Source organism: Lepisosteus oculatus, chromosome 4 (genome assembly GCF_040954835.1).
Source record: "Lepisosteus oculatus isolate fLepOcu1 chromosome 4, fLepOcu1.hap2, whole genome shotgun sequence".
Lineage (NCBI taxonomy): Eukaryota > Metazoa > Chordata > Actinopteri > Semionotiformes > Lepisosteidae > Lepisosteus > Lepisosteus oculatus.
Window position 1 is genome coordinate 54,551,989 of NC_090699.1, and position 18,907 is coordinate 54,570,895.

The window sequence follows — 18,907 nt, forward strand, 5'->3', positions numbered from 1 at the left end:
TAGATTCTACAAAATGAAAGAATATGCACAACCTACTTGATCAACCTACAGAATATTGGCTGTAATAGAACTCAATATCACAAACGAAAGTGTAATTCAACATCCATAATCTTCTCTTTCTGTACTCTGTCTGCTTAAGGTTAATTGAAAACATTTCTCATAATTTAAGTACACAGTTCAAGCTAATCACTAATAAAAAACAAATATATTTCTCTTTACCTTTCAATTTCTTTTTTAGGCTTCAGGAAAAAATGTCAAAATGAAATAAACCTTATCGGAACTTCATTTATTTGCTAGATTTAAACTGGTAGTCTGCGTAAAAGGATTCACAGAGACAATGGTGGTGGGGGGGGTGAAGGCAATGGGATTTAGTGCATAAAGAGCAGTCCTGTGCAACAAAGAATGAAGAGGACAAGGAAAGATAATCAAGAAAAGGGTAAAAGAAGAAACATAATGAAGTAAACCCCTAATCCTTGGATGAGCTATTTAACACTATTGAAGGCTTTAGTGGCCAAAGTGGGTTAAAGAACACAATCAAGCAGGACCTTACACTGAAAGTGAACACAGTTCCACAATAACTATACTGTCCAACTTCTCATTCTAGAAAATAATCCACATGGTGTTTCGGGTCATGCAGTAGGTTTTTGTCTCAGAGGCTGCTGGAGCAGTTTGGATTTTGTAGGTCATCTCTCAGTTCCCATCATATTCCAATCACCAGTCATCCATTTTCTACCTGCTTCTTCCAATTCAGGGTTGGGGGGAACAGGAGCCTATATCAACAAGCAAATTTACTGCAAAAAGGATGGGTGTCTTAAGATTGAGTATGTAGCCCCAGAAAATGAAATAGGATAAGTTGTACTGCCCATTTTCAGAGCTTTGAGTACATCTTGAAGTTTGGTAGGAAGTAAAGATCTCAGTAGATACAGTATGGGCAGACTGGAAGGACAAAAATTATTTCAGTGAAAACATTGAAAATACATAATCAAACTTTAAAACTAGATAAAACATTAGGTTTGTTGATAGATTCTTTTTGGTTTTAAAATAACCTTTTTAATAAATTATGTTGAACAATTTAATTGCATATAAATGCAGAACCAACTGTAAACGAATTCAATAATTACATCAGATGCACTGTCAAAATCATACATATGCTTGACAATATAACATAATATGTTGTTACATGATAGATACACAGATGTCATCACTCAGACTTTAAAGAGCAAACAGTCATTATCCATTATATGAATAACCTTTGGGGGCATTTCAAAACAAAGCCTGGAATCATGTTCCCTCTATGTCTCTATGTCAGGGATCTGGCAAGAGCAACATACTTGTGCTCTTCTTCATCTATCCTACAGCTCCATGTCCAGCACATTACCTTTTTCATGGAGCAAATGGGTTTTGTGACTTTTCTTACAGATATAATCTGATATAATCTGTCGGGAGTCAACATGTTGCACAAACCACAAGTTGTGGACCATCTTAAATTAGATGTTTCATTCGATTTCTAATATGTAAAAATGTATGATCAGACACTGGTTCATGGAAGTCAACCTTTGTGTTTTGGAGATGAGAAACTACATTCTTCACAGTTAATACAGTTAGTACACAGTGTTTGTCTACAAATATCAATCAGTTCTGGTCTTTAGCACATAATGACTTGTAATTATTCCTGCATCATTGCCCTCTCTGGTTTAGACTAATGTTTGAATAGACAAAGAGAGAAAGACAGACAAGGAGACAGATATAAATTTGGAGCTTGTAGAAGAACAGGTGTGTCTCATAGGACATCAAATGCCCTTAGTCCACTGGGCATATATTAAAATCATACTCTCTTGTGTGCACGCCAGATGGTAATGTGCTTTAAGACAGAAGATAAAAATAATAAAAAGAGTTGATTAAAAGCAAACAAATGGAGAGGCACCTTTGCCTGAGGCACTGAGCAGTAGAAAAGAAGGAACTACTTAAGATCAGGTATATGTGATCAGTTTTAACTGAGCATCTGCAGGGATATTGTTTCCCTGGTTTTAATGTGACCTTTGTGACTCTTGATAACTTCAGAATGTATATTGCAATTCCAGAGAAAAATTACAGGAAATAAGAGTGCTTTGTTCTCAATTCCCTGTGAATACATTTCTAATTTATTTCAGTTAATGTATTCAGATTTAGTTGAATTATATGGATTGTTACACTTATTTTATTGCAGTTATTTTATTGACATTTGTATGGACATGATATGAATTTTGAAAAAGCTATTCAAAACTATTTGGTCACTTTAAAGTCAGGACAAAAATTGCAGGTAAAAACATGACCTAATATCTCATGTCTTTTTCTGAAATTACACATTTTATTTATTTTTTATTCTGCATTATATATAGTATTTGTTCACCCCTATTGTAAAAGCCACTATTTTGATTATAGAATCCTTTTCTATATATATATAGAAAGGATTCTGTAAAGGAATGTCTCAAAATATAAATAAATATGTACAAGATTAAACATTTCCTTCGTAAAAGAAAGGCAATAATTTATTGAGTTTTAAAAGACTAAGATCCAAGATTGTAAAAACTCTCACCACAGATCCACACCATTGGATCGGATTGATTTTATAGATAAAAGCTTAGAATTGGGTTACAGTACATTATGGAGATGTGTGTAAATATTCATTGTAAAGTGTGGTTAACTGGAACTCAAACTGTATTTACAGTAGATTAATGTTGAAACGTTTTTTTTTACAGCTGTAAAGTTGTCTGCATATTGAAGAGAACTAAAGAAAGTATTCTTCCCAAGCCATTACAGAGTCATCTCATTGAACACTCTGCATCTATTGTTTATTAGTGTTGATTTGTTCTTTGTTCTTTGTTGCCACAAAGTCTCTACAGACCTGTATGGTTATTGTTTTCCCTGGCTGTTGGAAGGGGTTACAGAATCTCAGATCACACAACATAACACCTAAAATCACATCTATCAGCGTAGGTGTCTATGGATGGAGAGGATGTGGGTTTGAATCTTGGCCAAGACGGCCTTAAAAGATGTAAGTCTCATTTCTTGACTCCATACAAAGAAATGATATCATCAGAGAGCACTCAGCCAAATCACAGCACTTGATCAAATATCATTTGAACCCATTTTTTTTTCAGTTTAAAAACTGCTTGGATGTGAAAATCAGAGAAATGTGTGTTCAAATTCTGTGTTAAAAGAAAGAAATGAGTTCATTGGAAAATGAAGCTTTCTACAAATATTGAAAATATATTCCTTATACAGATTCTCAGTCTCTAAATTTGTTATTCATACTCTGGCTGTGTCTCATTTATACAGTTATGCTTATCGTTAATCCATAGAAATGTATAATTGTTATGCACATTACAGTTACTTTCTGCTGAACGTGATACAAAGAACTGAAATTTCTCAGATAACTGATAAGAATAGTTGATTTCTTTAAACTATATGCAATTTCCAAATTGGTGAAAAACTATATTTAAGAACCTAATCCATTCATGCTTAAAACAACCTTTAATAAAGCTAAGTTCCTAAATGAAAAATACATCAACATAAGAAATGTTTCAAATGAGTTGAGGTCCTGTGGCTCTTCTCGTCTGTTGGGTAGTTCAGTAGTTAATTCATCTAAGGATCTCATTCTGCTGTTCCTTGGTAAGAAAACAGTGTATCCAGTCCAACAACATTGCTAGCTAGTTTCTTCCATACTTATCCAAGGCTATGTGTAAATAACTGCCTCTTCTTATGGTTTTAAATGTAGCTTCCACTTACAGTAGTGTCCACTTGTGTCCTCTGTTTCCTGTTTCACTATTAATTATGAAGTTCACTGTTTCTTTGTCAATGGCTTTGAGGATTTTGAATACTTGGATCATAGTCTTCTCTGTTCTTCAATGCTGAAGACTAAAAGGTTCAGATCATTTAGCCAGCCAGTGTTCACGCCTTGGAATGTATGTGGCTGCTGTTCTCTGTACTGCACCAGAGATATATTTTTTATCTGTAATGTAATTGCCAAAATTGTATACAGTATTCTTAATGAGCTCTTATTGGTATTGCACAGTTTTAACATGGAATCTCCAGATTTAATTTATATGATTTATAATTATATATACTAGCATTTAGTTTTGCCTTTTTATTGTTTACTTTAACTCAGGGCTCATCTCTTTGTCCTAGCGGTCCATAATTCTGCAGGTTTTTCTAGAACATCAGAGTTTGAGAGATGTAGAAATTGGTCACAAGTAAATCTAGTTAGCCACAAATTGACCATTTAATCCTCTTTTAAAAGTTCTTAAGATGTTTTTGATTTAGATAATCAGACTGCGTCCTTTGAGGATTAGAGTTGTAGACCTCAGACATGACCCTTTATTCCCACTGTTTTGCAGGTATGAATATTTTTCACTAGAAAGAGCTGGTCATCATACATGCTTTAAATCTGTTTTAAGATCATTTTATTGGCCATATACAATTTCTTTTATTAGGAATTTGTCTTTTTACATACCCCAAATTGCTCTCCATGAGACACACAGACAGGGAGAGAAGCTTAGGGTCAGAGCACGGGTCAGCCATTTATACGGCACCCCTGGAGCAGTTGGGGTGAAGGGCTTTGCTCAGGGGCCCAACGGAGTAGGATTCCTCTGCTGGCCGCGGGATACGAACCAGCAACCTTCCAGCCACAGGGGCAGATCCTTTGTCACAGAGCCACGGCACCGCCCCTACACAATATATTTGGAACGTTTGCAATTTTTTACTGACTTGAAACAATAAAGACCTATGCAAAATTATCAGTTCTCCAGTTCTAACATTTCCCCAAAAATAATAATCGAAACTGAATGGCTACTGTAGATTAAACATAAGTCAAGTCAGAAGATGGTTGACTAAAATTACTGAAATGGCCAACAAAAGATCTTGAATCTGACTGAGGCCATACAAGATTAAGCCACACAGAAAAAATAAGAGGAATTCCAGAATTTTAGACTTGTGAAATGTTTTACAAGACATTCAGTATAAAGTTCCTGAAACAGTACTCCATTCGTGCACTGGAAACACAATTAAATTGTTGAAGAAGGGGCAAAGGGCAAAGGCTGGAAAAAAGTACCGAGTAATTTTTCTGAATTATATATTTACATGGTTTGTTAAATTTGTGCCAAAGTCGAATTTTACCATAAGAAAATAATACTACAATACAACAGTAATATGTTAAACAATGAAAATTGTGATTTCACTGAAATATCTCAGATCTTTGCAAATTCATTCTTTCAATGACTAAAAGCGCACTGAAGCTTGAGCATTAGTTTGTAACAGACAAAAACAATCACCTCTGACTGAAACATATTCATCAATACGTTATGTAAGAAACATTGCTCTTTTATTTACAGTACCTGTACACTGGTGAAAAAAACTAGGGAAACATTTGCCTTTTCTTCATGTGCAGTTTACAAGACACAATATTTGTCTGGCAAGACTTTGGAATCTCAAAGTTTGTGTTCTCTCAAAAGATAATACAGAGCTCTCTACTGGATTGAGGGGCCTATTTGTATAAACAGCTCTGTTTTAAATTGGGCTGCACATCCAAACATATCTTCTTCCCCTGTTGTTTTCTGGGATGGGAATATCCATTCAACTCTTTGTGTTTCCTTGCAGCTTCTGCCTGACAGCAACACACGGTGCTGCATATCTGCTTAGCCCTAATAGCTAGAAAAAAAGGAAGAACATTCAGAAAGTGTGTGGTTGCTGTTACAGCAGAGAAATGAACTTGTTGAATTATGCACACAGCTATTCGTGCTTCACAAAATTGAAGGAAAGGATGCTTTTATTGAAAAACATCAGTCAGTTGTTGCCTCCACTGAAATATTACCGTATATCATATTTACTTATTCTTATTTGTTTTCATTTTAAACCATTGCACCTGTATTATAGCTTCAAAAGGAAATGTTCAAAGGGAAATCTAACAATTGTCATAAAACAAATTATGTACCAGCAGAAGAACATTAAAGTCCCATTTAGTTTATTCCTTTGGATGACTGTTTCTGGTAAATGTAGTATAATTTGTTCTTCTATACAGGTTCCATTATATAATTTACATATAATTATAGACTTCTGATAAATTTATAGAAGTGCACTAGTTTTCCTGCAAGGAATGGCACGCTTCAACACCTGTCCTATTTTTAAGCCTCTGCAAAATAAAGCTAATGGTTTGTCTTTACAGACAAAGTCAAAAAGTCACAGTAAAAAGTCACAGTAAAGTCTGTGCCAAGGCTGTACATAGTACTTCTCCTCACCATTGAGCCGATTGTGGTTCCCTATGTGCTCCTTCTTTTTTTCTACATTCTATGGGTGACGAGGGCCTTGTATTGATATGTCCCAAATCTCTGAAACCATTTCACAAGAAATAAGGAACTCAGCCATATTGGGTCTTTTAAAAGCTAGTCTGAAAACTTTCCTTTTAAAAATCCATTTTGCATTTGTTTCATTTGTACACAGTCTGTGTTTCGTGTATTATACATTGCTTTGAGATGATTTCTTATAAAGAAACACATATATTTAAACAGGTCACAAAGGTGGCATGGTGAATCATTGCTGCCTCTCAGCACTGGGGCCCTGGGTTTAACTCTGGACCTAAGTTGCTATCTGCATGGAATTTGTATGTTCTCCTTATGTTCATGAGGGTTTCCTCTAAGTGCACTGGTTTCATCCCACAGTCCAAAGACTGGTAAGTTAATTGGCTTCTGGGGAAGTTGGCCCTAGTGTGAGTGCGTGTTTGTGTCCGTCTGCCCTGTGATGGACTGGCATCCTGTCCAGGATGTACCCTGCCTTGCTCCCATTGCTTAATGGGATAGACACCAGCTCCCCTGCAACCCTAACTTGGATGAAGTGGTTAGGAAATGGAGGAATTGATGGAAATGGGCCACATGATGGCACAACGGTTAGTATTGCTAACTCCCAATGTGGTGGCCCTGGGTTCAATTACAGATATGGATACAATCTGCATAGAGTTTGTATGTGCTCCTATGATTGCATGTGTTTCCTCCAGCTGCTCTTTTTTCCTCCCACAGTCCAATGACATCCTGGTAGGTTGATTGTCTGTTGTTTGTGTGTTCCCAGCAATGGCCTTGTGTCCTGTTCAGTGTACACCCCACCTTGAGCCTGTAGCTTGCCAAGATGGGCTCAGGCTCCCCTATGACCCTGAATTAGATGGTGTGGTTAGACAAAAGATGAATGTAAGCATAAAATAAATTGGGTTGACACCTGAAAAAGGCTCCACAGCTGAAACATTGTGTTTCTTTTCTTCTCTTTTCAGCATGAAATAAACCTTGATTTGTTCCTTTGCAGCCTACGCATGCTGACGTGCAGTAGCTACCTACTTGAACTATATAGAAAACATTGTGTTAAAAGGTCATGCAATCATCCCTCTACAACACGTTAAATCAAATTAAAAAAATAAAAAGACAATGGTTCTATTTACAGAAGCAATGGAAATACCTTGCAAACAACATGAAACAACAGGAAATGAGACACTAAACACGTGGGGTCAATTGCAATGAACTGAAAGCATGATCCCAGGGTTAGAATGCATCTTTGTTCTAAATCTGCAAGTTCATTGCAACTGACCCATACTGTGAATACAATGTAGAGGTATGGTATACATTGTTGGTGTGTATTCCACGTTTATAGTGAATAAATGCAATTACTGGGTAATACTAACTGTTTGAGAAGTAATAAAATCAGTGTAATGCAGAGGAAGAGATACTGAATGGTGTCTTGACAGCTGAAAGATGGCAGGTACTGTCTAAACAGATGAGTCTTGAGCAGGTGTTGATAGGTGGTCAGGGACTTCTGGTTTCTGTGGGAAGTTCAACACCAAGGGCTGAGGGTGGAGAGTAAATGGATTCTGGCAGGTAGGAAGATTTCATTCATTCATGAAATTCACCCTATGTGGCTTTAAAAAGGTTGCATTGCACAAACACTGAATCAATGAAAATGAAAAACATGCCCGAAATCATGTTTAATGGTGCACAGGAAATGAAAAAGCACTCAAATGGCAGATGTCATGTCAATCTATATGGCTTTGATTTCTTTCTCCCAAGCAGTCAACAAGGAAACCAGTGAAAGAGTTATGTTCCAAATGCTGTGAGACAGGTTATCCTCAGCCCCCTCCAAATTAAAAGCATGCAGGATACAATAGATTTTAATAGCATTCATTAGGAGTTTGGTTTTGCTGAACATTTTCCTTAATAACCTTATTTGGTTAATTTAACTATGGCAAAATGTTATTTTATGTGTATACACTATGTACTGTACTGTATATCCTTGTTTATCTAATCTTTGCTGAACATGTCAAAGCATAATCAGAAATTGCCCATCTCAGGTTTCTTGTACAACTAAGGTTTGCAATCGTGAAGACTTTATGCTTCGCTGATGTGTGTGGTAGGTTATGAAACACACAAAGAAGTACAAAAGAACTTCAGAAAAGTTCCAAGTTAGGATTGTTTGAAACATGCTACTAAGTCTTTACTAACCCAGGATTTCATGCATTGACTTCTGGTGGAAATGTTTTCCATTTTCTTAAAATATAAGGATATTTAGGAATTAAATTAAAAGAAATTTGGCTTATGGTAGCAAACTACCACTCTGTTGAAAATATTTGCTGTAAGTCTGGTTCGTGATCAGTTCCTCAGCTGTTCCAATAGATGAGCCGATCCTTTTTGTTCTTCATACGGATTTGTTTTCATTTTAAAAAGTACGAGTTCACAGAGAGGACTGTAAATGATATTTTACTGTCATAATAGAGAATGCTTCATTTTTTTTCTCTAAAATGCTGGAGTTGTCTTCAAAGAAATCACATCACTGAATCCCAAGAGAGGGGAGAGCCCGAGGCCACCAGCAGTAATAGTCCTTAATGAGATCTGAATACTGGTGCCATGATTAGAAAACTGGAACGTATTTTTTAAAAATAGAAAAGAACTAAAAATATTTAACTCACCATGAGGGAACTTTTTTGTATGAACAGCAATGTAGACAGCATGACCGAATATGTATATTTTTTTCTTTAATAATTGACACAAATCTGCATGAATTACGTCTGCTTCTGTAAATGTTCCGATATCTCTTGGGTTATGAGTATTTCCGAGCGGAATATGTGTTCTTGCTCTGGTGGAACTTGGCCTTTTTTCCTTGCCCACATTGCACTTTGGGAGGCGGGGTCGGAGGCGGTGGCAGCAAAGGTAAATCTCCGCCTTAGAGGCGTGTTAAACGCAAATAAGTGCATTGCATCCACCTGCCAGCACAGTTTTCCTGCAGTCAGGAGCTCGTAGAGCGACTCGAATGCAGCCGAAGTGTTCAGGGTACTTAAAAGAACGAGGGATAATACTTCAAGTCTTCTTTTCTACGGAATTGCAGTCCTGTGAACACCTTCCAACCTGGACACTCAACAGCCTAGCATATGAACAAGTTGGATTTTATACGACAAACCACCGACAGAAACAAGAACAGACACAGCAAAAAAAAAAGGAGCTCAGGTGTTTCTTAAGGATTTACGCGTATTCTCAGTTCCTGGTTGGGAAAACACATTATTGTGGATGCTGCCGTTTGCTTTATACATGACTTTAGATTGGAAATAAAGCACTTTGTGACTGGCAATAGGAATCAGGTAACATGATCATTTTGCACGTATGTATTTAGTTGAACACAGAAGTTTTTGATCTATGGCTATTTTTTTCCGTTGGTTATTGCTTTGCAAAAGCAGTAATTATACATTTAAGTAATAAAACACGGAATGTTATACCATGTGCTTTAGGTTGTGTCAGACTTTGGTAAATATTGTCAGATTTCGACAACTGTGAAATTTCCATATGTACTAGTTTCCTCGAAGAAAGCTGATATATGTTTGTATATGAAGGTTGATATATGTTTAAAAACGCAGCGGAAGGTGACTATATTACAGAAATATGATTTAAAAATAAAATTAATGCACATAAACGCTATGACGCAAAACATGTCAGTAAAAGTAATTCATGTTAAAGATTTGTAGCTGTCTAACTGTTGGTTATAGTGATTGTTTCTTAGAAGTGTACTTTGAAGCGGAGAGCAGTTCTGAGAATATTTTTAATTTGGAATTAATGGCAACAGTTAAAAGATAATACAGTGCGAAGCTATTTGCTGTTTAAGCACAATATATCTATTTTGAGTTATGTTGTGTGTAGGCCTTTATCATACACATACTGTATGTCTACATGGTTGAAATCGAGAGCTTTTTTGTTTTAAGCTGTAACCCTTCGTATAGTTGTATGTCTCTATGATCGAAAATTTAGAACACCAACTCTGGCTTTCACTGGGGAAGGTTAACATATTTAACACAAAGGCTCAACTGGGACTGTTAAAGCAGTTTTAGTTTTCACTAGCCAACATCTTAGTAGAATGATTACCCATAAATGTGGTTTCTCATACCTCTTTAAAAAAATCAGTGCGCGCCAGCTCGTGATTCAGCCTGAAATAGGTGTGCGACAAGAAGGGTCGTCTGTTAATGGCATTTAATTCTGATTCTTTACTTTTAAGCATTATACATTTTGTTCATTTTTGTTGCACAAAAAAAGACATTTTATTTCTTGGTTGACAGATAATTTGGTCCTGCTCTCTTTACTATATTGGCGCTGCGATATTTCCGAACATTAGAATTAACCTTAGGTTTTCTGTGCTTTGGAATCGGATGCACACCCAGGCTGCTAACCCAGCGGAGTCTAATAGAAGATATCTGTTCATTTATATTATTTAGATTTTAGCCTTAATGTGTAAAATTTCTTTAAATAAGTGGCACAATTCTGCCAGCTTTGTTTTATTTATTTTTATTTCGTCGTCAATTTATTTACACAAAATGAAAACAATTTTAAACGCGCTTTTGTTCCCCATTCGATGGATGCGTCGAATCGGGGAAACCGCTATGATACAGTAGAGCCCTGAATCTTGAATAGCTCCAGTAGGCTGCTGGTATAGAAATGTGCATTTTATCCCCCCCAAGTTATCTGTTAAGATAAAAGGAGGAGAATGTGGGCACAAGGTTTAGAGTTTTTAGCTTTAAAGGCGCAGATCCTTTACCATGTGAAGTGTAATACTAGTTCGGGAGTTCACGCTCCCTCCAAATGAGAGTTCACGCTCCCTTCGGCTTTACCTGGAGCCTTCTGCGAGGAACATGATCTTCTGCCTAATGTTCGTGCTTGACCCGATAGCCCGCTGACCCGCGTTTACAAGCGGAACAAGACCGTGCCAGGGAAGTTTTAATGGCTAAAAGCAGGTCTTAAAGTAGACTATATTTCCGTGAGTACCATAAATCATAGACGATACAATATAAAATGCCCGTGCCAAGCCCGAATCTCAACAGACAACCTTACTACCACAAGCGAAATTAGGCTTCAGGAGCTTTTTTGAAAGTCAAGTTTCTGTGCATGATTACTTTCAAGAATTTCAAATCGCTCAGCACCGGGCATTCTCCTACATGAGTAATGCAATGAACATCTTTTAATCAAGTTTGTTTGCAAAATAAAATCCATATTGGTTCCTGACAGTCTGGTTTTGCATAACTATTGATTAATCTAAGACAAAAATGTTGTCAGTAGAGATCAAGTTTTACGTCCGTAAAGCATTCTTACTGTTAAAGTTTCGCAGTGTATGTGATTTTTAAAAGACTAATAATGGAATGTTGTCGCAATCTGCCCATAATTTGCTAAGCTGATTTTAATTAACTAGTTCCCGTCTGGAAGTGGTGGCTGACCTCAAATGAATGGTTGGTTAGCCTGTTACACTTCGATTACCTCAAAAAGATAATCTTTCTCCATATGTTTAAGAAACAAAATATATCTGATATTTGAGAACACACAGAACGCCAATTGAAAATGAATGATTTTAAGTTAAACAGATACATTCGCCCGCAAAGAAATAACGGAGTGGTCAACTACATTTTTCCGTTTATTGTGCACAGCTGAATAAATTGTAATCTGTTTCGCTCTATCTCAAAAAGTTACCTTGTATATTCCTCGAAAAACCCTTCAAAGAATTAGGCACCGGAGCACACACAATAAAAAGATGCGTTTAAACACAATGAAAATGGGTTTTATAACCAATTGCAAACAAATAAAATGCCATGTTTAGAGATTATTTTACATAAAATGCAGACGGTTATGGCTACAAAAATGTATTTGGGAAAGGAAACGTTCAATATTTATTCGGAATTAATCATATTAAGTTATGTTTATTTCGTTACCAGTGTCAAGTTCTTTCAATTGTAAATGTGAGTTATGTTTTTAAGGTTGTTTTTCAACAGCTGACTCCGTTTAATCCCCACTTGTAGCGGAAACCACAAAGACTTTACAGTGTGTCATTTGCATGTAAAACAAATAGCCGGCCAGTAGAAAATGTGTTTATGTTGTCGCATCATAGACATCGCTTATTAATCAATTGGAGTTGATGTATCAACGCCTTTCCTAATTATGAAAATTAAATCATTTACATGTTAAAATTAAAAAAATATATATAATGAAAAGGCCAAATAAAGGCTTACAGAAATACAGTATTATGTAGTTTTACTGTGTATGTCTGTCAGTGTTCCCGGGAGCGCGTATTTATCATTTGGCTTAGAGGACTATTCATTGTTTTAAAACTTTCCCTTTATGTTCGGTGTTTAATTAGGCGAACCTGTCAGTTTTCTTCCCTTGAACAGTGCTAGCCTACTGCCTAGTTTGTAGTAGCTGTATCCAGAATCAGAATTTTCAGAAAAAGAAAAATCTTGCTTTAGTATTCAGTTTACTGTAGGGAATGTTATTGTACTAGCTGAAAAAAATATCTTAAGAGATTTGGGAGCAAATTTAAGGTGGCATGTACTGATACTGTCATCAAGTTGCTTCTTGAAAGATCCCGGTGTCAAAACGTCTCCTCCCCTTTCCTAGCGCAAATAAATTCTCTTTTTCTGTTTGCGTAATCCGATCCCAGTTACAACGTTGAGCCTTACTGTCACTGTTTAGATCAAAATAATCAGTTTCATATGACTAAGATAAGGATTGTGAATGCTTGAATCATATTGACATAGAACATTGTTAAAAAAATGAACTTGGGTTATGACATACCTTCCACGATCTAGGAATTCTTGTACCTTTTCACTCCCTTTAAAACCCCTTTAATGCTCCATTATTACTTGTGGAGACAAAATTACGAAGACTAAGCACTGTATTCTGAATCTAGTCATACCTGTCTTTTATCTACAGTGGTTTTAACTATTTCGTTTGATTTTAATTCTTTTTGCACTGCATGCAAACATTTTTCTGGCAATCTTTGTTGCTTCCCAGGACCAGAAAGACAAAAATAGTGATGTGTCTACAAAAATACCCCAGGACATTTTATTAGCTGCCTCTGTAGTTGCATTAACCATTTTATATTGGCTAATAATTAGACTGACTTGACCAAAATCCTTTCTAAGAGAACATAGAGATGGAAGTACGGTAATGTTGTGTGCTTTTTAGCATTGTGTATAGTGTAAACAAGCATTTCAAAAGCCCTGCAGAGTCCTAGGATGAATGTTGTAGCATGTTCCTTACTAGGGATTAGCAGAATGCAGGGCATGGTGCATGTTTTCCTGTGAGATCTTTGCAGGAGGTGACCACAACCAGTTGCTGAAACCCTGCTGAGGTTTAAATGTCAAGCAGTGAGGGGGCTGGCTGCCACTTGATTGAGTGAGCAGGGGGGGTTGCCTGGCATCTCCAAGGATAAGCCCATGTGAGAAGGCTACACCCCCCTCCCACCCCCCACCCCCCCTTCAAAAGCTGAATCAGGGTTTTTAGTGTTCACAAATCTTTCCAGAGCAGAGGCGTTCTGGTCTTTGTTAGAGGTATCCTTCTTGCAGTTATAAAGGTAGAGGCCACAAAAGCATGCATGAGCAGAGATCTTGAACAAATCCCCGTTGAAGAACTGGTGCTAGAAGAGGCGTAGGAAGAAAAGGGAGGCACAGAGAAGCAGAAAGAGAGTGAGGAGTCCAAGAAAAGCGTCCTGAGCAACTTCTGTTCTCTGCCACATTTCAGGAGCTCACCATCCATACAAACTTACTCTTCATTATGAATTTTACGACCAAGCACATACCTTCTTTGAACTCAGCCTTTACTTGAAAGGAAAATGGCATGACACTGTAATCATTAGAGGCAGTTGTTTGCTGTACATTTTCTTCTTTGAAGATCCTTTGTTGGTTCCTGCTGTTTTGTCGGTATGTGCCTGGCCCAATAAAGAAGAATGTAGATTTTCCCTTTGTCCCAAAGAATGTGCTGTGTTATGGAATTCAGTTGATGAAATTCAAACAAAAGGAAATGGCAAAGTAGTGCTTGCCACGAATTGGGAATTGTTTACTAACCCAAACTGGTTGATGCTGATGTTTCTCTTCCATCAAAAGTCAGGATTCCAATGGTTTATTTGTAAATCTCATCAACACTCAAAAGCTTGTGTGTGAAATGAGGAATGGCTATAATTTGTGGATTGTTGGTGATATAAAACATGGACCACTCTTTCCAGAAGAGTGGAATGGATCAGAGCTGTAAGGTCATTCTAATGTTTCTGTACTTTCCATCCTTACATTGAACCATATGGCTTGCATCAGCATATAAACAGCATGGGATCAGACTTTACATTTGTAATATGTGTTTGTAATGTCCTATATGCAATTAACGTTATTGCAGAAAATTTCTGCTGGCTGTGTGCAATCACTCAGCATACTTTAAAGTACTGTTCTTTAAACTTCAGTTCAAATCGCAGCACAGTGTTGTCAAATGGGCTCCATATGTGTTACTTTGCGGAACACGCAGCAGTTTTGACTACAGCATACAAAGATTCGTCTTGTGAGGATAGATACCAAATGTTGCTTTGTTTCTCTAGATCTTAAATGGCGATTTTATACACTGTTAATCAGACTTTAAGCAACCTCTTGTGGATAATGTATATGCCATAGCTGAGCATAAAACAATTTGCAATTTGTAAGCATTTATGCCATTATGCCTGTTGCTATGGGGGTTCCTAAAACATTAAGGATCATCTGTAGGTATTGTTCTTAATATATTCTAAAATAAACCTTTAAATCTCATTTGTCATGATTACGTGAGCAAAGCAAAGGTTAAACTCTAGGCAGTTAGAACCCCAAATTCAGAATTGAACCCAGTGCCCTACCACTGCGAGGCAGCAATGCTAACCACAGTATCACCATACCACACCTAGGAGTTTAACATTATGGAAAATAGGGAATAATACCATGTCTTCTGGGATTTCTTCTAGCCTCCCTGCACATCTTTCATGCTGCATAAAGGAGAAATAAAAAGTTGCTTCCCATTCCACATAAATTTAGAAATTCTAGTATACAATGTCCCAGTACCCTAATGGGGGAAGAAGACAAATCATTGAACTAAAAAAACTTCAAGCAGCGAAGCACAGTCACTTTTATTACCGTGGCATGACTTTGAAGAGTATTGGGAAATGAGTCCATCTGTTCAATTCAAATCCTTTCAAGTCTACCTGTTATAAGTGTATACTTATTCTTAGTTGTTTACTGTGATCACATGTAAACAAGATTAAATCTAAATACCAAGGTATCTGAAGTGTTTGACTGGCAGCACAATCAGAAGTAGGCTGGTGTTTTGCTTTTCAAAATTCAGCATTAGTAGTGCAGGTACTCTGTGATCCAATTGATCATATGCCCTTTTAGAGCACTGGAGTCATCAAAAGTAGCTAGCAAATTAAACAGGGATTTCTAGACAATGTCTACATCAAGACACAAAATCAAAATATAGTAATTGTCTATGTTGAGTATTGTTAACAGAAATAGGTGTGTAGATGGTAGACTGACAATTTATTTTAGTGTTTCAAAACACAGGAAAGACAACAGAGGAGAAAGTGGGTATTCCTGACAAGTATGCATAAGAAAAATTAAAAAATGAGAGGATGTCTTTCAGTCTAGACTGTTTGATATTTAGTAACTAATTGGTTTGAGCTCACCCAGCCATTTCTTGTAAGAAGCCATGGAACTGGCTTTCACTTGACAACATGGTCAATGATTACATCATTTTAGACTATATATCACTGGTTTTAAAGAAATATAAACCAAGACAGATTTATTAGATAACTATTGTTGCAGTGGAAAACTACAGACCTTTAGCATGTAAACTAATTGTCTTCTCAAGCTCTGTCCTCAGGACATATTTAACTGTCAATATGGCTTAGCTGAATGATAGAAAGATAACAGTTTTCCTAGGAATATAAATGTTTCTGCATAGGTAAATTATTGGTTAAGTTATTATTTTTTCTAATAGCTCTTAAACATTCATCTTCAAGATCTGGCACTGTCATTGGCCCAGAAGGTAATGCTGGTGGTATTGGAGAGAAATGCATTTATAATATGTGCTAGAGAATTAATGAAAGCCTGCTTTCCTTCCTCAGGGACCTGGGAGATTTTCACTGTGACTGGAAACAGACAGACCATGGTAGTGCACAGCCTCCTCTGGCTGGTGAAGAGCCTCCTGGTTCTCTCCGTCTGGGCACTGAGATCCAGCAGCCAGTCACTCTCAGCCCCGAGAGTATACCTCTCCTTCAAAGGTAAGGGATATTCAGTGTCCCAAATCCTGTTTTCTTCTCTTTCTGCTTGCGTAATACAACACTAACTAATTGTTCATGCCAGTCCCCTGTAAACTTTGAGATCTATTTCAGGCTTTCTTGAAGTAGTTTTACCTTTTCTGTAATTCTGTTATTCTATTCTGTGTTCTACTTTGCATAATGTAGGAGCTCTTTGGGAATTATTTCCCATTTTACATTTGTGGACACACGGGTCCGAAAATACTTCTCAAAGCTTAGTGAAAGGAGGGGAAGGACAGAGGGAAAGACGATTACTGTACTTCTGTGCCAATGGTAGAAAGGAATGAGTGTGCCACTAGTTTGTTTCCCCGTGTTAACATCCTGGCACTACATTTTTAACAAATCATTTTCAAAGCTATTTTTGGCTTGGGAGTCTAATTCTGTTGTTGAAAGTAATCTTAACAGAATTTATAGTAAACCACATCAGATTAAGTAAAAGTTAAATAGTCAGAAATTAGTATATTAAAATGGGGAAAAAAACGTCTCTATTGGCAAATTGACAGTTTTTAAGTATTTTGTTAAGTATAATTTTATTCTTTCTGAGGAGTAATGAAGGGAACTGCTCTTTGCTTAGCATTATCATGGGTTATAACTAAAACTAAAGATGTTTTGAAATTAATGTCAAAATTCATTTTATGGAAGTAAGTAGTATACAGTAGATCTTAAATGAACCCCATGAATGGAATGGTGTCAAGTTTTCACTCAAAGTTATTATCCATTCTTATAATTATATTATGTATAGCAGCCTAGCAGTTGTGCAGGATTACAAGGTTAGCTAGTAGAGAGAGTTGCACATTGCCTAAATCAGAAGAAGAAAGTAGAAAGTGTTACTTTTCACTAAGTCTGAAAGATCAAACTTTTGACTAGCAGTCTAAAATGAGCAAGTGTTAAACGACAAGTTTTTCTCATCAGAGCAAAATGTGACATAATGTGCTGTTACACTTCACAACTGAAGGGGTTTCCCCTTCTTTCCTCCATAATCAAGTGTGATTTCACAGTTCACTGGACATGAAGGCAGAGTGCTTTGGTTTAATTTGCTCTTTCCTTGTGGCTTTAGATTATTTTTTTTTTTCAGCAAATCAAAAGATTCAGAATCATACTTTAGCAGCTCTTGAGATTCTCTGCCATTTGCTGTTCACCTAATAATCCTGAACATGAATAGTCAATCATTGTTTCTTTGGAATGCAACAACCTACGCCCTTTAAGAAAAAAAAGAACATTCCTTTCTGGTTCTTTCTCGAAGACAGGAGCCTTAATCTAAATGGTTTCACGTGAAATGATTCGAAAATAATAAGAGCCTGTTCTCATGAAACTGTATTCTGGAATACAGGTTAATTTTATGAACAGAGGCTTTAAAACAAGAAGAGAGCGACCAAATAAACATTTGGCAGTCAATACACATTATAGGTGAAAGGTCCAAACCCATTTCAATACAGGAAAAGGAAAGTGGGAATGGAAACTTCATCAATGGGCAAAGGTGGCAAGCGGTTATGATTAAAGAGTTTCTCTATGGTTTTAGAAGTTTTTATTAGATGAAATCACCCATGTCCACATCTATCCTTTGCTTCCTGTAATTTTAACTAAACCTCCTTGAGCAGCATGAATTAGTGTCACATTCTCAAGACCATAAATAGGAATTTCATAGCGCTGGCCATCACTGGGAGAAAAACAAAAAAACCTCGCCTTTTGAATTGCAAGGGTGCAAATGCATTACCTTTGGACATCACAGAGGAAAAAGGCAAAACAAAGTCAAAGGGAGGAGTTCTGCAACAAATCTTTTGTTCATCGATTTCATTGATTTCTGACTTAACTGCATTGTTTTTTCTTACTACAGTCGGGTTCAGCAGTCCCAAATTTGTTCTTCCAGTGCAATTCTCTCTTTTAAATTCATTTTTGAAAGGTCTGACATATGATGAGGGTTATTCATATAACCTAAGAGCTTCTGATTCATAAATATTATTTAGTCTAATTACTGTGACAGAAGGTAGTACTGTCAAAATACCCCTATTCTCTTTCATGCATACACTAAAAGTGACTCCTAAACAATTTATTGATGGTAAAAGGCCTTGACTTTCATGGAAGATGCCACATACTCAACAGCTGATGACAAGTGTATAGGCTTGTCAGTAAGAAAAAAATAATGTTGTTCTATGCCTGATTGATGTTGGCAACTGACTTGATCATTTCTGTAGACACCAGCTAACTTGACTGGGATAGTTAAAGTTGCTGTCAGGAGAAAAATTGATTCATAAATTCTTTTAGACCAGTTTTA

General features: G+C 36.7%; 1 protein-coding gene across 3 annotated transcripts in view; it reads left to right on the forward strand.

The window, feature by feature from the left end:
* Window positions 1-9,296: 9,296 nt before the first annotated feature.
* Window positions 9,297-18,907, forward strand: part of LOC102698477 (semaphorin-3F) — a 106,454-nt gene continuing 96,843 nt past the window's right edge. For 2 of the 3 annotated variants that reach the window (XM_006630710.3, XM_015347369.2), the window contains exons 1-2: window positions 9,297-9,640; window positions 16,444-16,599. In XM_006630710.3, the coding sequence (XP_006630773.2) occupies window positions 16,485-16,599 (115 nt within the window). In that variant the 5' untranslated portion in view covers window positions 9,297-9,640; window positions 16,444-16,484. Of the gene's footprint in view, window positions 9,661-16,443; window positions 16,600-18,907 lie in introns of all 3 variants that reach the window. The other variant, XM_015347368.2, reaches the window with a different exon arrangement.